Source organism: Mandrillus leucophaeus, unplaced genomic scaffold (assembly GCF_000951045.1).
Source record: "Mandrillus leucophaeus isolate KB7577 unplaced genomic scaffold, Mleu.le_1.0 Scaffold216, whole genome shotgun sequence".
Lineage (NCBI taxonomy): Eukaryota > Metazoa > Chordata > Mammalia > Primates > Cercopithecidae > Mandrillus > Mandrillus leucophaeus.
Genome location: NW_012102210.1, coordinates 2091500 through 2116919, shown reverse-complemented (window position 1 = coordinate 2116919; position 25420 = coordinate 2091500). Strand labels below are relative to the sequence as shown.

General features: G+C 36.0%; 1 protein-coding gene across 1 annotated transcript in view; it reads left to right on the top strand.

Annotated features, from left to right (window-relative positions):
• Positions 1-25420, top strand: part of EXOC6B (exocyst complex component 6B) — a 705989-nt gene that overhangs the window by 99478 nt on the left and 581091 nt on the right. Inside the window, exon 6 of the mRNA XM_011980671.1 lies at positions 12781-12985. Coding sequence (XP_011836061.1) covers positions 12781-12985 — 205 coding nt within the window. The remainder of the gene's footprint in view (positions 1-12780; positions 12986-25420) is intronic.

The following is a 25420-nucleotide window of genomic DNA, read 5'->3' as shown; positions in this document are numbered from 1 at the left end:
GTGTAGCTGGGACTACAGGCGCCCGCCACCGCGTCCGGCTAAGTTTTTCTGTTTTTAGTAGAGACAGGGTTTCACAGTGTTAGCCAGAATGGTCTCGATCTCCTGACCTCGTGATCCGCCCTTCTCGGCCTCCCAAAGTGCTGGGATTACAGGCGTGAGCCACCACGCCAGGCCAAGACCCAGTCTTCTAAGGAAAAGCATATACCTATTTTAGTGATAGTTGGTTTGAGATATGTTTTGATTTATTTAATAGTGTTGTAGAAAAAAATAGTACTGGTTTTGGTGCAAGAGTACGTTAGCTGGGGTTCTTCAGAAAAACAGAACCAATAGCGTGTGTGTCTGTGTGTGTGTGTGTGTGTGTGTGTGTGTGTGCGCGCGCGCGCGGGCGCGCGCGCGTATCTCTGTCTGTTTACCTACTGGAGAGGGATGTATTTATTTGAAGGAATTGGCTCACATGATTGTGGAGTATAGCAAGTATAGCAAAAGCTGCGGTGTAGTCTGGCAAGCTAGGGTCCAGTGAAGAGTTAAGATAATAGCTTGAATTCCAAGGGGCTCTTCTGTAGAATTCCTTCTTCCTTGGGCACAGTCAGCCTTTTTCCTATTAAGGTTTTCACCTGTGGTGGAAGGTGGAATGAGGTCTACTCACATTATGGAGGGTAATCATCTTTACTCATAGTCTACTGACTTAAATGTTAATCTCATCTAAAAAATACCATCACGGAAACATCTAGAATGTTTGACCAAATATCTGGGTCCAGTGGTCAGCCAAATTGCCGCATAAAATTAACTGTTGTAAAGGAGAAGGGTGAGGTTAAATTCAGAGGATTTCTCTTCTGTATGTTGTTTTCTTCTAAAGGAAAATCTACAGTGACTCTATAGTTCTGCTCCCCAAACTAGAATAAGCATCTCCCATCTCTCTACCCTGAGATGCCCTGTAGTATGATGGGGATATATGAAGCTGTAGGATAAACAGAGCATGTCTTCTTGGAATGTTAATTTTACCTAGGTTTTGAGGGAAAAAGTATACATTTAAAATATATTTAATATTGAGATAAGAATAGAAATATTATGGATAAAAATTCAAAATTCTCAAGAATTTTGAAGCTGAATCATTAGACATTAAAATAGGAGGACATGCTCTCATAAGAGAACATGGATAGAACACTATGAGAAGTTCTGCCTGTGATATGAAAGTAGTATTAGTTCTCTAATATCCTTTTAGTAAAGTTCTAAAATTATAGAGAATTTAAAATCACCTGTGAGCCAGGTGCAGTGGCTCACACCTATAATCCCAGCACTTTAGGAGGCTGAGGCGGGTGGATCACTCGAGGCCAGAAGTTTGAGACCTGCCTGGTCAACACGGAGAAACCCCATCTCTACTGAAAAACAAAAAAAGGAGCTGATTACAGGAGGTGGTGCACACCTGTAATCCCAGGAGGCCAAGTCATGAGAATTGTCTCACATAATAGCTCACATTCAGGAGGCAGAGGTTGCGATGAGCTGAGATTGCACCACTGAGCTCCAGCCCGGGTGACAGAGCGAGGCTATCTCAAAAAAAAAAAAAAAAAAAAATTCACCTGTGTACCAACTTCTCGGAATTAACAGATATTAACAGTTTTCCAGTTTTGATTCATATATGTGTAAAGAAAAAAATATGTAGTATATATATAAAACATATATATGGACAGAAACAGGTGTGTGTGTGTGTGTGTATATATATATATATATATATATACACACACACACACTTTAAAAAATTACAGATAAAATTTATGTTCCCTTCTTCGGTCCTATTCCTTTCCTTTCAGTCCTATTCCTTTCCCCTGAGGAAACCAGTATCATAAATTTATTGAATGTTCTTCTAGTCTGTGCTTTTAATATTTATAAATCATATATTGTTTTGTTTTGTGTTTTAAAAAGTTTATGTAGATGATTCTCAGTCCTCATTTTGAGATCTGTGTATTCACTCAGCAAAGATGAATCAAATACCTACTATGTGCTAGGCATTGCTCTTGGTGCTGGGGATACAGCTATGAATAAAATGGATAAAAATATCCACCCTTTGGGGCATACATACTAGTAGGCAGCTTATTTTCTTTATGTATATAGACACAGTTTGCTCATTTTAATCACTCCATGGTAGTCTATTATATGAATAATTCACATTTCCCCTACCAGTTCCAGTGATTATCATAAGTGCTGTTCGCCAATATTTCTAGCTGCTTCCTTTGGTACAAGGTAGTATTATATTTCCTGGGTTCCCCGTGTATATTTACTGGGTTCCCAGTTCCATGTGACTTTTTCTGGCTGATAAGATGTGAGCAGAAGTAATATGTATCACTTTTGGGCTTAGCATTTAATTTCCCTCCAGAGTTCTCTTATTTTCTCTTGTTCTTGAAAAATGGCAACTCCAAGATGCTGGTTGAGTCCCTGAGTAACTTCAGAGAGCGTAGCCTACCTGCCAACCCATTGTGAATGTATAACATGAGTAAGTTTTAAATCTTTGTTTTAAGTCACTGAGATTTTGGGGGTGGTTATTACTACAAGATAACTATCCTTACTGATACTGTTAGGGACATTTGGTATGTTTCCAGTAGTTATGACAGACCGTGGTACAATAAATATCCTTGCTCTTGTCTCCTTGGACTCACATTCAAAATTTCTTGAGAGTGTTGTTTTTTAGATGCTTCTATGCATGGAAGTGGTATCATGAGGGATTAGTTAAATACAGATTCTGATAGAATAGGTCTGGCTGGGGTCATTCCTGAGATTCTGCGTTTTTTGCCACGCTCCCAGGTGATGTCAATTCTGTTGGTCCAGGGTCTCTACCTAGAAAGAGATCAGCTGGATCAGAGAAAGGGTTTACATGTCTTTGATCTTATTGTTGTTCTCTATGGTGATTTCCCCATTTATCCTACCATTGGTATTTTGTGGGAGGTCCTGTTACTCTACCTCTTGGTAACATCTATATTGTCAAACTTTTGGTTTTTGCCAGTCTGATGATTGTGAAATGATAGATCACTATTGTGATTTTTATTTTATTTTTATTAGATTATTAGTGAATTTAGGTTTTAGGCATTTGGGTTTTCTCTCATCTACTTGCTGCCCACTTTTAGGTTGTTTATTATTTTCTTTTCCATATATAGGAATTATATACTTTGGATGCCTTTTCCTGTTATATATTGTCTTCCAGTGTATGGCTTACCTATTAACATTATATAATTAGTAGTTTTTGTTGCATAGAAATTTTAAGTTTTGGTATAATCAAATTTATTTTGTGGGTTTCAAAAAATTTTGTTTTTAGACATTCTTAACTTCAGTATAAATAACAGTGTCTTTTTCTTGAACCAGTTGAAAGTAAGTTGCTAACATGACACACTGTCATCCCCAATTACTCTAGTATGGTTTCCTACAGATAAAGACATTCTTGTGTGCAACCACAGTGCAGTAGAGAATGGACATTAACTTTGATAGATTTCTAGCATTAATTGGCATACCCAGTTCAAGTTTTGCCAATTGTCTCAATCATGTTCTTTCTAGCAAAAGAATCCAGTTCAAATCACAAGTTGCTTTTAGTTGTCATGTCTCTTTAGTCTTTTTCAGTCTGGAACTGTCCTCAGCCTTTCCTTGCCTTTCATGACTTTATTACTTTATTACTGTTGAAGATTACAGGTCAGTTATTCTGTAGAATGATCTTGCTTTCTTTAAAAATTTCTCATCTGACCATCTCTGTTTTTAAATAAGACTGTTTAGATCTTTTACATTTCATGCAATTATCAACATAGGCGTTTAAATCTACTGTCTTCTTTTATATTTTCCATTTATCCTACCTGTTCTTTGTTCCTTCTCTGTATTCTTGTATTTTTAAAAAATCAATTTCTATATTTCAGGTTGTTGTTTTATATTTAGTAATGCCCTATTATTTATACCTCTTAGTTTTACAATTTTTCCTTGGTATCCTCAGTGTATTGGTTACAGGTGCCTTGGGATAGGGGACTAGGTGTAGGTGCTTAAGTCCCTTATATAAAATGGCATGGTATTATCATATAACCTACACACATCCTCCTAAAACTTTCAGTCATCTCTAGATTACTTAGAATACCTAACAAAATGTACATGCTATGTAAGTAGTTGTTACACTGTTTTGTTTTATTTGTGTTTTTAAAAAAATATTTTTGATCAAAATAGTTGATTGAATTCACAGATCTGGAACCTGCAAATATGAAGGGCCAGCTGTATTTTATTTTTTTCGTGGTTCCTTCTATCTTTACAATGTGTAACTTACAATGAGTCTTTAAGTATTACACCAAATCACACACAATGCAAGATTCTTATAATGATATTCTTCCATTTTACCCTTCTTTATGTCATTGTTGCCATGTTATATTCTTCCATTTTACCCTTCCTTATGTCATTGTTGTCATGTTATTATTGTTATGTTATTATGTCGTAAGACCTGTGACAACACAGTGCCACACATGCTCATTTTTGCTGTAACTTTTAAAGAAATTTAAAAATTAAAGAGAAAAACTCTCATATATTTACCCACATTATTTTAAATGTAGATCCAAGTTTGTATCTGGTATTATTTTTCCCCTTTGGTTAAATGACATCCTTTAATATTTCTTGTTGGATCAGTCTGCTGGCTATGAATTCTCTCAGAAATACAGTATTTCTGAAAAAAATGTTTATTTCACCTTCAGTTTTTAAATTGAATTACAATTCCTATATTATAACATTCATCATTTTTAAGTGTACAGTTGAGTAGATTTTAATACATTCATGTGGTTGTAACGTCATCATCACTAGCTGATTCCAGGACATTTTCATTACCCCAAAAAGGAATCTTGTACCCATTCCTCTTTCCTCTCTGCCCTGGCAACCACTAATCTGCTTTCTGTCTCCATAGATTTGCCTATTCTGAACATCTCATGTAAATGGAATCATACAATATGCAGCCTTTTGTGTCTGACTTTTTCCACATAGCATAATGGAAGGTTTTCAAGGTTCATTCATGTTATAGAATGTATCACTGTTTCATTCCTTTTTATGGCTGAATACTCTCTCATTGTATAGATATACTGCTTTCAGTTACCTTTTCATCATTTAATGGACATTTGGGTTATTATCACTTTTCAACTATTAAGAATAATGCTGCTACAAATGTTCATTTACAAGCTTTTGTGTGAGCATATGCTTTCAGGTTTCTTGCGAAAATACTTAGGAGTAGAATTTCTGGGTCACGTGGTAAACATTTGGTGCACTTTGTCTCTGTGTATGTTTTATCATTTTGAGGAACTTAGATTCTTTTCCAAAGCACCTGCACCTTTTTATCTTCCCAACAGCAGCATAGATGTTTCCAATTATTGCATAGCCTAGTCAATACTTATTATTGTCTACCCAGGCCAGGCATGGTGGCTTATGCCTGTAATCCCAGCACTTTGGGAGGCCGAGGTGGGCGGATTGCTTGAGCCCAGGAGTTTGAGACCAGCCTGGCTAACATGGCGAAACCCCATCCCTACTAAAGACACAAAAATGAGGCGGGTGTGGTGGTGTGAGTCTGTAATCCCAGCTCCTCGGAGGGGCTGAGGCATAAGGATTGCTTGAACTGGGGAGGCTGAGATTGCAGTGAGCTGAGATCGCGCACTGCGTTCCAGCCTGGGGTGATGGAGCGAGACTCTGTTTCAAAAACAAAACAAAACAAAAAATCCTTATTATTTGACTTTAATGTAGCCATCCTGGTGGGTGTGAAATGGTGTCTGATTGTTTACCTTCATTTTAAAAAAACCTTGATGGATACAGAATTTGAGGTTTATGGTTTCATTAGTTCATAAGACATGATTTCATTGTCTTCTGGCTTCTGCAGTTTCCGAGGAGAGATGTATAAGTAGCCTTACCTTTGTCTCCCTGTAAGTAATGTGTCTTTTCTCTAGCTGTTTTAAAGCTTTCGTCTTTATCATTTGTTTTCAGGCAATTTGATTTTGTGCACTTTGGTATAAATATAGGCACACATGTGTGTATTTATCCTGCTTGTGGTTTGTTTAGCTTCTTGGATCTGTGGGTTTACAATATTCATAAAATCTGGAAAATGTTGACATTATTTTTCCAAACTCTTTTTTTGTCCTTTTCCCATCACCATTTTGGGACTTCAGTTATATTAATATTTATGTTGGACAGCTTGATTAACCCCGCAGGTGACTTGAAAATCTTTTCTCCCCGCCCCCTCAGTCCTCTCTGTGTTTTATTTGAGATAGATTTTATGGCTGTGTTCAAGCACATTGATCTCTCTCATTTGCATTGTGTAATGTTTTAGTCCCTTTCAGTGACATTTTCATTTCAGATAATATATTTTTCATGTATAGAAGTTACATTTAGCTTTTTATGTCTTATTTCTTTTATTATTTGTTTCTTTATGTACATGTACCTTGTCCTAATTGCTGTTTTTATGTACTCCTTTGCTACTTCTGCCGCCTCTGGCATTTTTTTAGATCTGTCTGCAGACTGATTTTGTTTTTCCTGCTTGTAGGTCAGTTCTTTGCTTCTTTTCATGTCTAGAAATTTTTGATTGAATAATGAATATTATGTTGATGAGTCTCTGGATTTTTGGGTGCTTTTTTTTTTTTTTTTCCTTTAGAGAGTGTTGGGCTTTGTTTTAGCAAATGGTCAGGTGATTGCAGATCAGTTTGTTACCTTCGGACCCAATTTTTAAACTCTGCTTAAAGGCCTACCTTTATTCCAGGGGAGTTCAGCTTTACTAAGTAAGACTTGATCCCTCTATAATCTACTCTGAATAGCTCAGGAGTCCCCAATGACTCTTCACTTTGACTGTTCAGAGTTTGAATGTTTATCTGCCTTGTCTGAGATCCTTGAAGTGTTCATCTTACCTTCCCCTGGCTGGTCTCCCACTCTCTCCCTTCCTTCCTTCTTTTTACCTATGCATGTGGAATTTCACTTTCCCTATGCCTGTCCTAGTACTTAGCAGACTCAAGGGAACCCCTGTGTAAATTTCTGCAGTTCTTTTTCTGCATTGCTTTTTTTGGGGAACTCTGCCACACAACTTCAAGCTGAATCAACTTTCCTGAGCTACTATCACTGATTCTTTAAGTCAGCAAGGCTGCTGAGCTCTGTTTTGATTTTTTTCTGGCTGTGCCCATGACCTAGAAATCAACTTTAGGTAGATAATCCTGGTGATTATTAAACTCACCTTGTTTGTTTCCCTTTTTACAGAGATAGCAGTTCTATGTTGCCTGATGTCCAATGTTTGCAAATGACTATTTCATATATTTTTGCCAATATTCTACTTGTTTATAAAGTGAGAGATCATGTCTGTTCCTTGTTAGGCTTTTGTAGCTGGAAGTCTGGTTTTTTTTTTTTTTTTTAAGCTATAAATACTGACTTTTCTACTGCATTTTATGCTCCCTGGGGAAAGACATCTGAACATCTTTCTATCTCTAGTGCACAGAAGAGATTAAATGTTTGTTAATGATGCTCTTTGATTAGGGGTGACACTAATATTTTTCCGTGATGAAAGCTTTTATTTCACATTTTATCATACTCTGAATTTTAAAAAATTTCTTATAGGTAGTTGTAATTTGCTTTCAAGCATCACTTCCTAGAATTTTAGAAACCATCGCTGTGAAAGAATTCCATGCTATGGCAAGAAAGTACCAAAATTTATTTTGCTTGGAACCAATATATTTCTTCTTGCTTTGGCATTCAACCACGTCTGTTTTCTGATCATGGTTATTCAGTTTGTAGGATTATTTAGAACCTCTTTCCCTGCCTTCTTCCCTTTTATTCTCTGCTTTTATTTTCTTTACTTTAGTTCTGATTGTATCTCTGTTAAGGAGCCTGCATGAGAAGAGGGGAGAGAGTGACCACACATGCAAGTGAAACTTAGGAATTTGCCTTTTGATTCAGTTTTAATGATGTCTGGAGATTGTCAAAAGTACATCAAAATCTAATTTTGGATTTCTGTGTTCACTGGACACAATTTTTTTCTTTTGGTGCCTGCTATACAGGTGTTGGTTGGCTATCATTCTTTAACCTGTCATGGATATTGAAATAGACTAGACATTTGAATATTACTGATTCGTTATAGTTAAAATGTGACTATGCTGGGAAGGGACAATGGGGAAATTGGGTGACATCCTTTGTTTCCAGGAATCACTGGGTTTTGTACTAATTAGCCTTGAAAAATGTGGAGCTATTTGACAGACCAGATGTTTTCAGCATGAGCCATGTGTCTCATCAGTGAATGTGCCTTGCATCTGCAGGCAACATTGTTGAATTCTCCTCATTCTATAAACAATGTTCCAAAATATAACTAAACCCCAAAGTGTGTTTATCTTTTTGGCTTAATTTCTGGCTTTGTATCCATTCTAAAGTTTCTCTCTAGAGGAATTGCATTTTATTGCACATAGCTCTTCATACCTAATTGTAGTATAAACACCATTCTGTTTACACTAAACCATGTGAATTGTATTGTTTTTGAGCCTGTAAAATTTTAATAAGAGCAATGATTTCAGATTTAACTATATTTGTACTTTTATTTCTATATTTAGTGAGAATAAAACTTTCTTCCCTCCATTTACTTGAACAAAGACTTTGATTTTTTGGAACACATGAGGGAAAACATTAAAAACAAAAAAACCCAAGTAAAACCAGTCTCTAGTCTTTAGCATTTGTGGTACTAAATTCATTGGAGCAAGAAGAGTTTACGTATTTGCTGTGAAAATCATTCTTAAAGTCCAAAATAGAGCTGTAAGTCTTTGCTTTATAAGGATGGAACTGAATTTTTCCTATACCAAATATATCATGGGAAACATGGAAATTAGGAAATTAAAAGTATGAAGGAGAAAATTATCACTCGTAGGATTGCCATCCGAAGGAAAAATATCATGGCTAACATTTTTGTATTTATTTTTCTCATTTTGCTCTCTACTTTTGTGTGTGTGTGTATGTTTCCAGTAATATATATCTCATATATGCATAAATGTTCATAATTTATATGTGTAAATATTTGCAATTTTGAAGAATATTATGATTATACTTGTAAAATCTATTTTTTTTTTTCAATTGGAGCACCATTCCTGGAGGTACTGCAATGCCAGGTTGATGCATGGAGGGGACTAAATAAGTTCCCATTTTATCTCCCTGCTGCAAAAATCCATTTAATAAATATTGTCCTCTGATAAGAGAATGTATCAGATATTAAACTGATAAGATATATCAGATATTAAATTTGATCTTAGCCAAAAGGCCAAGAGGCAATGAGATCTATTTTTTGAAATTATTTTCATTCAACAATATTGTAAACATTTTGCTCTATTAGCCTTTTACTACTTCTTATTAGAAATCTAGGTTAGTTTTTTTATTTGCTAACGTAAATAATTCTATAATTCAAGAGGCTTATATGTATTGCTGTGCATCTTTTTTTTTGTTTGTTTGTTTGGAAATGCAATTGCTTAAAATAATTGTTTTGCTAAAATTCTTCATTGAAAACTTGTGTCGTTCATAAAAACTTGTTTGTCAGCCGGCTGTGAATTCCATTTATTGAAACCCCTGATGAAACACATTATCTTTTAAGAAATCTTTGGCAGTTTGATTTGCATTTTTTCACATATCAGTTAAACATTTTTTTTTCATGTGTTGACCCTTTTTGGTTCTTTTGTGAATTTTCTTTTTTCATTTTTTTTTACAAAAACAACTCAAGTTTATTAATCTTTTTTTTTTTTTTTTGAGATGGAGTCTTACTCTATCACCCAGGCTGGAGTGCAATGACGTGATCTTAGCTCACTGCACCCTCCATCTCCTAGGTTCAAGCGATTCTCCTGCCTCAGCCTCTTGAGTAGCTGAATTTACAGGCTCCCACCAACATGCCTGACTAATTTTTGTATTTTTAGTAGAGAAGAGGTTTCATCTTGTTGCCTAGGCTTGTCTTGAACTGACCACAAGTGATCTGCCTGCCTCGGCCTCCCAAAGTGCTGGAATTACAGGCGTGAGCCACCACGCCTGGCCTGTTAATCTTTTAGGTACACATTACAAATAAAGTTTACCAGTTTTTCCCTTTATTCTTATTTTTTTTTGCACAACTTATTTCGTTTTTACCTATTCAGGTTTATTAATCTTAATTTTATTTGTCCTCTTATGCATGTAGAAGCTTTCCTATTAGACAAATATCATCCCTTTTATTATTATGGAATGTCCTTCTGTGTTACTAGCAGTATTTGTTGGCTTAAAGTCTTTTGTATCTTGTATTAATACAGCCATTTCAGCTCTTTTGTGGTTCCTTTTTTTTAAAATTTTTTTTTTTTTTTTTTGACGGGTCTCACTCTGTTACCCAGGTTAGAATGCAGTAGCCTGATCTCAGCTCACTGCAACCTCTGCCCATTCAGGCTTAAGTGATCCTCCCACCTCAGCTTCCCAAGTACTTGGGACTACAGGTGCATGCCACCACATCTGGCTAATTTTTTGTAATTTTTTTGGTAGATATGAGATTTTGCCTTGTTGCCTAGGCAGGTCTCAAACTCTTGAGCTCAAGTGATCCACCCACCTTGACCTCCCAAAGTGTTGGCATTGCAGGTGTGAGCCACTGTACCCAGCCTTATGGTTACTTTTTTTAATGGCATATCTTCTTTCCCTTTTACTTTCAACCTATTTGTATCTTTGAATCTAAGTGTGTTTCTTGTAGACAATATGTAGTTGGATCATGCTTTTTAAGTCCTGACGATGTTGCCCTTCCAATTGGATTGCTTAGTTCATTCTCATTTAATGTAATTATTGATATGGTTGGATTTTGTTCTTTGTTTTCTATATTTTTAATGTCTTTTTTTGTTTGTTTTTGTTGCTCCTTTACTGCTTTCTTTTGTGTTAAATATTTTTAGTGTACTATTTGAATTCTTTTGTTGATTTTCAAATGCTATATATTTTTGATCTTTTTTAGAGGTTGCTCTATGGATTATAATATGCATCTTATCACAGTCTACTGGAGGTCATTGCTGATATAAATTTGGTATAATATATAGTAGTAGTTTTGCTTCAATTAGCTCCATTTCTTTCCTACTCTTTGGTGCTGTTATTATTAGATATATTACACTTATACATTTTGTAAACCCATTGATACAGTGTTATAACCATTGCTTTAAAAAATTTTATCTTTTAGAGAGGTTAAGAAAAGAGAAAAAATATTTTTATTCATCTTTCATATTTAGCATGTATTTACTATTTCCCATGTTCTTCGTTTCTTTCTGTGAATTCAAGTTACCATCTGCTGTCATTTCCTTTCAGGCTTCCTTTAGTATTTCTTGTAAGGCAGGTCTGCTAGCAAGGAATTTTCTGTCTTTCTTTGTCTGGAAAGGTATCATATTTCACTTTGATGTTTAAATAGTCATCAGCTAATGATTGGTTAGAGGTTATGCTCAAAAAACTTGAGTAAGGTTTCCAGTCTTTGGTAATGAGTTTGTATGTGGGTTAGGGACTACATTAAAAGCAGTTTTAAAGTCAGCTTAAACTTTTACCTACCTTCTTAGTTTTCTCATGTGCCTGTCTACAGCCTCCTAGTCAGCCAGGGATGTGTGGATTGCTTAGACCCTTTTAGATGTCGCCTGCAGGTGTGCATAGCCTCTCAGCCAGCTAGCAACTTGCAGAGAGTTTATCAAGCCCTTCTGTGGGTCTTTTATTTCTATGGTTTACCTGTTAAATTTCTGGTTAGTCCTTTGGTCTGTTGTTTGCCCCAACCCAAATTGTAACTTTTGACCAGTAGAGCTGGAGACTTTTCTTATTTATTTATTTATTTATTTATTTTTACTGAGTTCGCTACTTTCACTAACAGCATCTCTCAATATGAGTTTTTTGCCCTCTGCTCCAAATTATGTCAGCCCCTCATCTCAGGAAAGCTGCTGATTTTCATGACTAGCCATGGCCAATGAACAGGGGTGGAGGAATTAGAAGGGGAGAGTGATGGAAGTAGCTCCAGGCAAGAAAGCTACAGAGTCCCGCTGTTGAGCAGTTATTATGAATAAACACTTCTTGACTTGTTGTTCTCTTTTGTTTAGTTTCCAGAACCCTGAAATAGTTGTTTTGGATAGTTTACATTTGTTTTCTTTGGTTAGAAGATTTGCCAAGCTTTTCTGTGTGCCATAGTTGGAAGTCTAGCCTTGGATACTTCATTTTATAGGATGAATTTTTTTTGGCATTGAGATGATGATTCTTCATTTCCTTTTATTTCTCTTTTTTTAAGACTGAGTCTCACTTCGTCGTCTAGGCTGGAGTGCAGTAGCGTGATCTCGGCTCACTGAAACCTCCGCCTCCGGGGTTCAAGTGATTCTCGTGCCTCAGCTTCCTAAGTAGCTGAGATTACAGGCTTGCACCACCATGCCCAGCTAATTTTTGTATTTTTAGTAGAGATGGGGTTTCACCGTGTTGACCTGGCTAATCTCAAACTCCCGGCCTCAAGTGATCCACCTGTCTTGGCCTCCCAAAGTGCTGGGATTACAGGCCTGATCCACCATGCCTGGCCCCTTTTATTTCTCTTATGTCATTAATTTTATTGGTAGCTATTTTAAGTCTTATGCATTCTTTGGATAAAATCTTTTTTGATTATAATTTCCCAGTCTTTTAAAGTATGTATTAATTTTTAATAATTTGAGATTCTTTTCACCGATGTTCTCATTAAAACTTAATGCTGGATTTTGCACAGTGAAAACCAATTCAGGCTAGACATTTTGCCTAACCCTAAAGAAAACTGAGTGAGCTAAAGGTGATCAATTCTTTTTGTAGGCATTATCCTGCACTGAAAACTCTGGAACATCTAGAGCATACCTACCTGCCTCAAGTAAGCCACTATCGATTCTGCAAGGTGATGGTGGACAACATCCCCAAGCTTCGAGAAGAAATAAAAGATGTTTCTATGTCCGATCTCAAAGACTTTCTGGAGAGCATCCGCAAACATTCAGACAAAATTGGAGAGACTGCCATGAAGCAAGTAGGTCTTGGGTTTATGATAGGTTGGCCAGTGGCTTATCAGTATTGAGTTAAACACAAGTTTCTCTTTGCCAAGTGTCTAGTTGTTTCTTATCATTTTAGGGAAGTCCTTCATATTTATGGGAACACGTGATTAAAAATGTTTTCTTTTTTTTTAACAGAGCAATAGACAATTATATTGTTTTGCTCTGTAGATGTTCAGTAAATATTGGTCAGTTGTAATGGTTTACATTGAGATTATGAAGAATTTTTTCTATTGTTTGTATACTTCCCTTGACTTTGCATGTAATTTGAAGCTCAAGATATTTTAAAGTTCTCCTTCTAGTTAATGACCTAAATTGTACCACATGTGTCTTGGTTGATTATTTACTACGTAAGCAAGATAGCATGTTATATATGCATATTTCTGATATTAATAGGTGTCAGTGAAAAAAGGCCTATTGGGAAATGCTTTGACTTATGATCAAAGAAAAGGATTTATTAACAGCTTGTATATTAATAAATATGTTACCAGTATTTACATTTGTTAAAACATTTTCATCCCTAAGTCACCAAAGTCACAAGGAACATCTAAATTTCTTTTTTTAAATTATGAATGAAAGGTCAGTAATGTTTTACAATGGTATTTGCTCACTTGAAATTTGTCACATTGATTTTATGAAAAATTTTTAGTATACCTGATGATGTAGCCTACAGCAACAAATACAAGAATCAGTTGTTTATGGAAAGTACTTTTTGGTTCTGTAAACAATAGTGTTCTTGAATAGATCATTTGCAGTTTTTATCATTCTGTGAGGAATGAAGGAATAGATTATATTTCAAATCATATTTTAGGTCTTGACTAGCCTTGATAATCTATTCAGATGTCTATTTGATCCATAATATCTATTTGATCCTCCAAAAGAGATTCTCCAGTTACCGTTTCCTCAGGGAATACAGATATTTTCCCTTTCTTCCTTTAAATTTTGTCAGTGTTATACTTCACAAAGTGCAGAGTTTAAAAGTAGATGATAAACCTGACAGAGATAATTGTGTGATTTCATTGTTTATAGTGGTGAAGAAACAAAATTAATCAGTGACAATATACCTTTGCATTGCTGGGTACATATTTTGAATACAGGAATGAAGCTATCTTCTGAGATAAGTCTTTATTGTGGTTTGCTCAGTTTCTCCTAAGCTTTTAAAATATAGGAGAGTATAGTACAAAGCCTCTATGAAAGCTGCCTTTTTAAAAATTGCTTTTTCTGAGCCTCTGCTTGAGAAATTAATTTACTTCCCTTTTGATGAAAGAGGAAGCCATGAAGAATATTACTTTATTTAATGTGAGGCTAACTGGGCTCATTCCTCAATTATCTGAAGAAATTAAGACCAAGAAGAGGGAAGTAACTTGCTCAAGTTCAAACAACTTGTAAAGGTGAGATCCTGCATTAGAATTCAGGTTGGGTTGAAATGAATTTGTCTACTATGATACTCAATCTGTGTAAACTATTAGCTGTTTGCTCTATTTTTGTCATATAAAGAAATGATGAAGAAATCTTTTGTAAATCCAGGACTTTTAATTAACTGAGAAATCTTTATTTCTCCTATAACATTTTTCATCTCAGGATGCTTGAATAAAGATATGTTAACACATTAAAAAATCTTTTGTAGTACCTAGAACGTAAGGAAGATAGGAGAGAGAAAATACCATGTACTTTGTATATACTAGGTGTTCAATAAATGTTTGAATTCCCAGATAAGAGGGAGAGGAAGCGGTTTATTTCTCACTGCCTCAAGCCCAAAACAGTGTTTCTGGTTTATGATGGTTTTCTTTGCAATGGTGATTTAAGGACTTAGAATCCTCCCATTGTATGGCTCTTCCATCTTTAAGATGGCTTTGAAGATTGCTTTAGAAGGAGAAAGACCAAAGAGTGTTGCATGTGGGAGGGTCTTTAAGGGCCAGGCATGGATGCCACACGTCACTTCTACCCATATTCTGTTGGTCTGAACTTAATTATATAGCCATACCTACCTGCAAGTGAGGCTGGAAAATGTAATCTCACTCATTCTCTAACAGAAGGAGGATATAGGTTTGATGAATAATAGTATCTGGCACAGTCTACCTTCTGGTGATCAAATATCTTTTCATTCTTTCTCTCATACATAGAACACACTCCTTCCCTAGGGGGCAACAGTCCAATGGCCCATGTAGTCATTACATCCATCTCAAAATCTAGTATCTTCCAGGGATGCTCAACCCTCTCCATAAGATTCAGCCATGGCTCTTCATGAGCTGGTAACTACTCAACTAAAATTGCAAGTTGTGTGTACTGGTGTCTCCTTCCACCCCCAATATACAATGAAGAAGCTAGAATAAAATAATTATAACAAAACCTTTTATTTAGAAAAGGGAAGAATGGGAGACGAACAATATTCTCTGCTTCATAACAAATCATATAAATCTACTTAGGCAGGCCCTGGGAAGTTCCTCTGCTCTGGTAGTAGGGGAATTTCCTTGCTTAGACCTTGGAAAGGAACTCCTTTGCTCATTGTTCTCTTGAGCTCCTAGCTGCACACTGGCTTTTACTCGTTTATATGTGTGTGTGTATGTATATACTTTATATGTGTGTATATATATACTTTATATGTGTATATATACACTTTATATATTTTTTATTTTTAATATATTATATATATATTTTAAATATATACTTCTGAAGTAGATGCTGGGAAATATACATTCCTTAGAAGGCATACTTCTCTTTCTCTCTCTATATCTATATATCTGTATCTGCAATTGTGTCTACATTTACATTTATATATGTCTTTTACTGCCTGCTTTTTGCTTTTTGCCTGAGAGTTAGTTTAATGTTCTGAACAAACATTTATTAATATTTAGTCCAAATTTGTGTTTTTTTGACATTATCATTCCCTCAAAATGTAGGCATCTCATCTTTTTCTTTCCAATAGGTTCTGTGAGGACACCATACCCACTGTTCTTCCCTAAATATAATTTTCAAGAATGATTTTGTTTTTCTTCTCCTCTCTTTGGGGAAGTAGTGGAGGTTGGGGAGCATAGCCCTTGCTTCATGCTTCTTTCTCAGTTTGATGGCCTTACATTGAGGTGACGTGAAACAGTGGGTGGTAAGATCATGCTTGAATCTGACATCTCTGCCTCAGAGTTGAGTCACTTTGTTGAACTAAAAGCCTTCCTGGGACTTTATTGCATAAGCCTTTACTATTTGTTTTTTCTCATACTGTTTAAGATCTGTATATATTCCCCTTTTAACCCTGTGAGGCCTAAGTTTCTGGGACTACTTCTGTTCCCTATAATTTCAGTCTGCAAATGATCTAATACTTTTCTGAGCTTATCGTTTTTATGCAATACCTTGCCAAAAGCAGAAAGTAAATACCAGTGTACACTATAACTCTCACTCTTTATTTACTTATAATGCAGTAGGCCCAATAGGGAAGTGGTGATATGCCTATTCACTTATTATAGGTTCCAATTTTACTAGTTGTTTTGCCACAGTATTATAGGGCTTTTCAGCCTTTTAACTTGTTAAATATATGTTCTTACTGCCCACTGCCTGACTACTAAACCCATGTCTTTTATTTTAGATTTTTTTTGGGGGGTAACACCATATTTCCAACACCTGTTTCTGTATTCCTTAAATAATGTTCCCTGCTGTAACAAACTCTAAAATCTCATAATAGAAATTTTATGTTTTGCTTATATAAAGACCAAAATGCATGTCCCTGGTGGGTGACTTTCAAGAGATCTAGGACTCTTCCACCTTGTGGCTTTCAAGGGTACCACAGAAGGGGAAAGAAAGTAAGTAATGCCTGGAGGTTTTTTAGGGATGAAGCTTATAAGTGGCACGTCTCACTTCTGCCAATATTACATTGGCCAGAGGCCAATCACTGCAAAGGAGGGTCAGAAATATACTCTAGCTGTGTGATCAGGAGAAAGAAGAAATAGGCTTGATGAATAGCTAAGCTAGTCTCTGCCATAACCTGCTATCATATAGCCTAGAAGGATAAGTATCTTCCACGTCTCTTGCTTTTTCTTCACAATCTTTTCATCATTTTCCCTGTGTGTTTGCCTTCTAATTTATTAATTCAGTTTTTAGCTTTGTCATTGCTGCTATTTAGGACTTTATTATTATTTTTTAGTCCAACAGTCACAGTTTTGGCTTTAAAGAATTTGTTCTTGTTCTTATATTCCTCCTGTATCATGGTAACTTCTTTTTTCAAACATTTCTAAGTATGCTTCTTTAGAATTGTACTGAGAAAACAGACTTGAAAGTCTTACTTAATATTGATAGTTGGTCTGGGCTCTTCTAGAAATTATGTAGGTGACTGCTTTTTCTTGGTGAGCATCCCTCTTTTTATTCTTCTACCCAATGTGTCCTGAGGTGCTGCAGTGAGTGATCCATGGGTGAACTTTGTCCTTGATACTGTGGAGCCAGGTTGGTACATTGGCTTCTTTTTGGGATATACCAGCCAAAACATCACTAACTGGTTCTACCCTAATTAAACTTGAATGAGTAAATTAAGCTCTAATAATTTATCTGAGATTATAATCTCAAACTGTTTGTTGTTCAATTTTATTAAAAGATAAAACACAAAAAATACTGTTTGAGGATCCTCTGAAGCATATGTGGCTTGTGCATTCTTCTGTATGCAAGGTTTTATATAGAACTTTATCATTAGGAAGCTCTTTTTCTTTAATTGCATGTGGTCTAAAATCGAAAGGTCTTTAGATAGAACTTTATCACTAGGAAGCTCTTTTTCTTTAATTGCATGTGGTAAACAGAATTCTAAAATGTCCTCCAGGATTCTTGCCCCCTTGCATGTACATCCAATAAAATCACCTCTTCTTGAGAGGGTGGGCTTGATCTAATCAGAGGAGATCCTTTAAAAGAGGGCCAGGAGGTCAGAGATAGAAGATGTTAGAAAGATTCAGTGCTCCAGCAGATACTCTATTGTTGGTCTTGAAGAAACAAAGTGCCATTTTGGGAGAAGGCCACATGGCAGGAAACTGTAGGCAGCCTTGAGTTGCTACAAATGATCCCCGCCTGACAGCCAACAAGAAAATGGGGACTTCGGTCCTACAATCACAAGGAACTGAATTCTGCCAACAACCTTAATAAGCTTAAAAGAGGACCCTGGGTTCCAAGTGAGAGAGACCCCAGCAATGATTGACACCATGATTTCAGCCTGGTGAGACTCTGAACAAAGGATGCAGACCCAATAGTAATACAGGCATTCTAAACCCCTGATCCATGAGTTAACTCTGAGATGATAATTGCGTGTGGCTTTAAGTTGCTAAATTTATAGCAGTTTGTTACTCAGGAAAAGAAAACCTATACTCTATTATTTTGGCCTCAAATAGAATTACTTAAAAAAACTTGTACATTGATGTGTTGCCTTTGGATCTAGGAAACAATTGTATAGTTTCATTTAAAATGGGGTCTAGCTAGATGTCTCTCAGTCTTCTGTCTTTCTTCCAATATACCTGGGAAGCTGCAGAAAAATAAGAGAATATACAAGGTCAATCATTTAGCGAATCTGAGGAGGAGTTTCAAAATTGTCCGTTTTACTGTTAGTATTGTACAGTAGTCCACACTTATTTATGGTTTCACTTTTAATGGTTTCAGTTATCCAGAGTCAACTGTAGTTCAAAAATATTAAATGGAAAATTCCAGAAATAAACAATTAATAAACTTCAAGTTGTTCACCATTTGGAGTAGTGTGATGAAATCCCCTGTTCAGTTCCACCTGGGACAGAATCATCCCTTGGTCCAGCGTATCCATGCTGTATATGCTCCCTGTCCTATCCACCTGTTAGTCACTTAGTAACCTCTTGGTTATCAGATTTACTGTGGCAGTATTGACTGCTTGTGTTCAAGCAGCCCTTATTTTACTTAGTAATGGCTCCAAAGTGCAAGAGTAGTGATACTGGCATATGGTTATAATTGTTCTATTTTATCATTTATTATTATTTATTGTGGTTAATCTCTTCCTGTGCTTAGTTTATAAATTAAACTTTATCATAGGTATATACAGTTATATAGGGCATGGTACTATCCATGGTTTCAGGGATATATGGGGGAACTTGGAACAAACCTTCTGTGGATAAGAGATAGGGGGGCTACTGTAGTGAATTTTAAGTTAAGTTTATTTTCAACAAATCTTTTAGGTTCTCATATTGCATTTGTTGTCATTTTGTTTTTAACATGGTAGTAGATTGAAAGCATTTAGTGGACATACATGTGGGTTCTGCCATGGGAAATAGAGCCATCTTTAGAGCAGTAGAAAACCCCTCCATTTTATCGTATTCCATTTTCTGTGTTGATCTTCTTCCTGTGTGCTTCCAAAATACTGTGTATATCTTATTCTGGAACTGTGACTTTAGTTTGAAGTGATTAAAAAAAAAAATCCTCAAAAAGTTCTTTGTTAATTGTCAACTGTTTTCTTGTTTTCCTTTTGAAATTTTTTTCTGGATTTCACTTATTATGGAATTGATTTGTACAGGAGAGAAGATCTGTATTTCTTATTTTGATTAGTTTGCTTTAGGCTTTGTGGGACTAAATAACATTTATAATGTAATCATTCTGTGTGAGCCCTTTAACAAGGGGAAGGATTTATTTACTTTTACAATTCTAACTTGCCTTTGCCAGACTATATGGGTTATGCAACTGATTTAAGGAAGTGAACTAATTGCCTATAAAAGATATTGAAGGCTCCTAGGCATTATTCCTTGAGTAAATGGGTAAGATTAGTTGTCACCATGGTCCTTTCAAACCTTTACTTTCTTTGGTTAAGTCTTCACTACAGCAAAATTTACTCTTTAATGTATGGCGTGGAACATCTTTTGACTTAGATCTGGCACAGTACTATTGACTGAGTTCGTGTAGTCCATGTATTCACCACTATGCAAAAGAAGTATTGTTGAAGCCTCTTGTATGCTAGATATTATGCAAAACATGCACAGAGTGTGGTCTTTGTTGTCAAAGAAGTTGGTCTGGTGTTCCTGGATTTACTTTCTTTTCTCTTTTCTTCTTGATTTTGATAGTTGTATGTTTGTACCAATTTTTGCTTCTTACTCTTTTGTGTAAATGAATGGTCTGGGGGTAATGTGGGATCTCATTTTTAAACATTTTTTTCTGCTTGCCTTAAAAAATTATTTGTATTACATATGCTTCTGAAATATTTTGAACCTGACTTCAATGAAAAAGCACACATATATTATATGACCATTAAATTTAAAAGATCAGTGTCTCTTTACTGATATTGAGTTGGGGTGAGAGAAGAGAAATAGTTTATTCCTTAAATCTACTTTATTTATTTTTTGTTCATTTAATTTGTTTTTTGGCTCCCCACAGAAAGCAATATTTTTAAAATCTAGTTTAAAGACAGTATGGCAGTTTGGTTTCTGTTCTTTAGGGTAAAAAGGAACTTGGCCAGGTGCAGTGGCTCACACCTGGTGAAACCCCATCTCTGGGCACGGTGGGTGGCGGTACCAATTGTTCACAACTCCATTTTCTTATTGAACAATTGCAACTACATTTCTCTGTGAGTATTTTTAAATAAACTTATTTTGGACAGTATGAGCTTTGGAAAGGGAATTTATATACATGACTTTAAAAGATTTTCCTTATTATTTTCAGATTTCAATGTTAAGAAATAGTTTTTTTTTAAAGCTATATTTTCAGTGATGGCTTTAATGTCAGTGAGAAACCAAACCCTATATCTGTTCTCATAAGCAATCTAAACCATAGAAATTAGTGAGACTTAAATGCATCTTTTAATTTTATTCTTAGAAATTTGATTTTGGTCTTGAAGTGGCAGGTGCAAAATACAAAAACAAAGATTAGAAAAAAGAAATTAAAGAAAAGAAATTTAATTTTGGGCTCTTGGCCTTTCTAGAGTCTCTTCAAATAATTTCATGCGTCTGGTGATTGTGTTTCTCAGTTACGTGGTTAAGCTATACATTGAGCTCAGTATTTTGTCATCTTCCTCTGTTCTGATACTTCTTGGTATGAACGATTGAGTTTACTGGTGGCTGTAGTTTCTTTTCAGCAACCCTAGACCCCTGCCACGTGTGCAGAATGTAGTGAAGCCAAGTTTGAGGTTGGATCTGGAGCCCTCCAACAATCCCTGTGATGTGCAGTCTAGCCTGGATTTCTTCCTGGCCCTGGAGAAACCCAGTTGAGAATTCCTAGGATTGCTGTGCTCACAGCAAGTGCTTTAGTCTTGTCCTCTGCCAGATGTTTTCTTTACTGGGCATGAAAACGCCATCAAAATAATGCTAAGAGAATTGAAATATAGAGAAATAAAAATAAGCAAAGAAGAAGAAATATTCAAAATGTTCAGGATGGCTAAAGCAGTAGGCCTAAGGATGATCTAGAAGAGAGCGAAATCTAGCTTACTTGTGTTTTCTCACATCCTTCTACATCTTGAGAAGAAGTTTTAGCAAGTAACCCTGAAGTGGTTTTTTTTTTTTTTTTTTTTTTTTTTTTAATTTTAATTATAAGCTGTACTTGGTGGCTGATGTCTGTAATCCCAGCACTTTGGAGGCTGAGGTGGGAAGATCACTTGAGGCCAGGAGTTTGAGATTAGTCTGGGTAACATAGTGAGATTTTGTCTCTACAAAAAAAAAAAAAAAAAAAAAAAAAAAAAAATTAGCTGGGTGTGGTGGCACAAGCCGGTAGTCCCAGCTACTCAGGAGGCTGAGGAAGGAGGATGGCTTGAGCCCAGGAGTTTGAGGCTGCAGTGAGCTGTGATTGCACCGGTGTAGTCCAGCCTGGGTGACAGAGCAAGAATCCGTCTGTTAAATTTTTTAAATTTAAATTACATATAGTAAAGTTCACTTTTCTTTGGTGTATATGAATTTTAAAACGTGTATAGACTCATATAACCACTACTGCAAACAGGATGCAGAGAATAATTCTATCACCTTCTAAAATTTTTTTATACTACTCTTTGTAGTTAAACCTTCCTTTCATTTATAATCTCTGGCAACCACTAATCTGTGTTCTCCACCTCCATTGTTTTGGCTTTTCTAGAATATTGTATAAATGGAATATTATGGGTAAATGCAACTGTTTAGTATCTTGATTAGGGTGGTGATTGCACAACTCTATGCGTTTGTCAAAACTCATAGAAATGTATACACAAATGTAAATTTTACTGCATGTAAATTAAGGTTTCCATCAGCTTTCAGTTCTGTTACTAAAGGATCATGCTGGAATATATGAAGATTTATGAGTGTTTTAATAATATTTTGAACTATGCAGGATTGGGATTCCACTGTCCTAACATGTCATTGCTGTTTTTCCTTGTCCTTTCCCTGTCTATTGTTTATATGTTTGCCTTTCCTTGTGTGAGTTTCTATCATGTATAGTATTGGGAACTTGTTTTTTTCCATAAAAGGTTTGAACTCTTTTTACAATAGAGACTCTTATTTTGTTTCAGGAGGTTAATATTTCCCTAGTCTGTTTTTTTTTTTCTAAAATTTTTTTTTAAATTTAATATTTTGTAGAGTCAAGTATATTGATCCATTGTGAATTCTTTCAGCACATTTCCAAAATAAAAACAAATGCATGTTGTTTGTTTTTATCCTTTCAATAACTATTTTATTTCTTCCTTTTGTCTGCTATATATTTCTTTTCCTTTGTAGCATTAATGTCTCTTTCTCACCTAATCTTGATTAGCTCACTCACTCATTCATGAAATATGTATTGAGTATTTATAATATGTAAAATACTATGGTAGGCATTATGTTATTCAATTCAGAAACACAGGAACTTTGTTTTCTAATGAAAAATAGAATGGGTGCAGTGGCTCATGCCTGTAATCCCAGCACTTTGGGAGGCTGAGGCAGGTGGATCATGAGGTTAGGAGTTTGAGACCAGTCTGGACAAGATGGTGAAACCCCTTCTCTACTACAGATACAAAAATTAGCTGGGTGTGGTGGTGGGCACCTATAATCCCAGCTACTTGGGAGGCTGAGGCAGGAGAATCACCTGAACCTGGGAGGCAGAGTTGCAGTGAGCTGAGATCACACCACTGCACTCTAGCCTGCGTGACAGAGCAAGACTCTGTCTCAAAAAAAAAAAAAAAAAAGAAAAGAAAAATATACATAAATAATAGGAATACAAGGTAGAAAATGTTAAGTGCCATGGAAGAAATAGAGATAAAATGTTAGAATTTAGAAGGATGAGAAATCTCATATAGCTGTGTGAGATATTCCAGGTTTAATAATAAGGTGCATTTGACTTAAATCTGGATATATAATGTTCCAGTTACTATTTCTGCATAACAAATTATCATAAAACTTAGTAGCTAAAAACACCAACGATTTTATTAGGCTTATAAAATCTGTGGGTCAGGAATTTGGTAAGGGCACACACTTGACTCTGTCCCCAAGATGTCTGGAGTATCAGCTGGGATGACTTTAATGCTGAGAGGGGCTTAGGCTTGAGAGCTGGAATAATTTGGGGGCCCCTTCCTTCACAACTCTGGCACCTTTGTTGGGATGGCTTGAAGACTAGAAGTGCTGACTTAAGTGCTTACACGTGACTTTTCCTCACAGCATGGAAGTATCCCCAGTATGGTTGAACTTCTTATGGGCTCCAAGCACAATGTGGAAGCTTGATCACTTTCTTTGACCTAGCCTTGGAAGTTGTGTTATAGTGGTCAAAGCAGTTGCAAGACAGCTATAGTCAAGGGAAGGGGTCATAGACACCTATCTCTTGATAGGATGAATGTCAAAGAATTTTGTGGCTGTTTTTAAAAATCCATTCCACGAGGCCATGGTCTGAATGTCTTCCTAGGCTAAAGGAGTAATGTAATGATAACAAACTACAGAAAAGTAAAAATCTCTGAGAGATAATCCAAGGCAGAATTTCAGCTGATAATAGTTACCCAAAAGAAATAAGGCAGGTTAGCCTGCACAGGATTAGGTTAGCCTGGACAACCCTGTCTCTAAAAAAAAAAAAAAAACCAAAAAAAATATTACCTGGGCGTAGTGGCACATGTCTGTAGTCCCAGCTCCTTGGAAGGCTGAGGCAGGAGGATCACTTTGAACCCAGGAGATGGAGGCTGCAGTAAGCTATGGTCGCACCCAACTGCACTTCCACTGGGGTGACAAAATGAGACCCTGTCTTCAAAAAAGAAGGTAAGTTAACTTTTCAACTAGATAATTACATTCCTTATGTCCTCTAGTCCCGGCCTCCTAACCATGACACACACACACCTTTCAGCTGTTTTTTTTTTGGCGGGGTGAATGACTCTGGGAAAGTATTTCGTTGGAAAGTGATTAGTCTCCTCCAGAAATCTGTTCACAAATGTCTTCTTGTGAATATCATGTGTGTTTATCTGTCTTGTTTAGTGGTTTGCAAAGAATTATCCAGAAGGGATGCATTCATATAGTATTAATAAAAGCGAAGAAGGATGACCAAATTTTTAAAAATATCTTGTTAAAACAATAAATATGTAGCATATTTTCTAGGTAACTGATACATTTTATTCTTCTATCCCAATGAAGTTTGGTTTATTCTTTTCTCTGGTCATTGATAATGAAGTGGATCAGAAATATAGGCTGGGAAGCACATTCAACAGGTAATGAGGACTACCAGAAAATTTAATTCATTATTGTTAGGCTACTCAATGATTGGGAATGAGGCATTTTTCTTATTCCCTCTTGTTTAGGATCTCAACAGAGAAATGAATCCATAATCCAAGACGCAGAAAAGTTAAAATTTTGTAAATGAAAAGAATTTTGTAGGTCTTATGGCCACCTAAGTTGTTCTTCTTTATAGGGGTGTGTGTGTGTGTGTGTGTATGTGTGTGCGCATGAGTGTGCATGCAGAGGAGGAAAAATTATCTTGAGATTAGGACAGTTGTTTGAGGAGATAGGAAAGGCTTTGTCAGGTTGAGGTGCTTACTTGCCCATGTGTGTGTATGTATGCACGTGTGTGTATGAAGTTAGCCAACCATTGAGCTCTCCGTGTGTAGTTACCCATTAGAACAGAACAGTGACAATGGATCTTTATTTGAACTTTAAAGTATTTGTAAATTTTTGAAAACAGAAAATATCATTTTAGAAGTACTGATGGCTTGTCATGGGAGATAATTGCCTTCTGTACCAGTGAGAGTTTAATTGGAAGGGAAGTAGAACATTCGAGAGCCCTTGTTTTTAAAAACAGTTTGCAGTGCTGATGGTTAAGATGTGTTCTGGCTATGGCACACCACCATAAAGAATGTGGACTTTAAATTACATAGGACTCACTTGCAGAATACTAGGTGACAAAGTAGCTCTGGGGCAGGTATTTGGAGGAGGGAAACCTGTAGGCAAGATAGACTCCAGGAAGTAGAATTCCTTATGATAATCATTTACTTACAGTTTCTTGAGGACATGAATCTGAATTGATTTCATCTTTTTGTT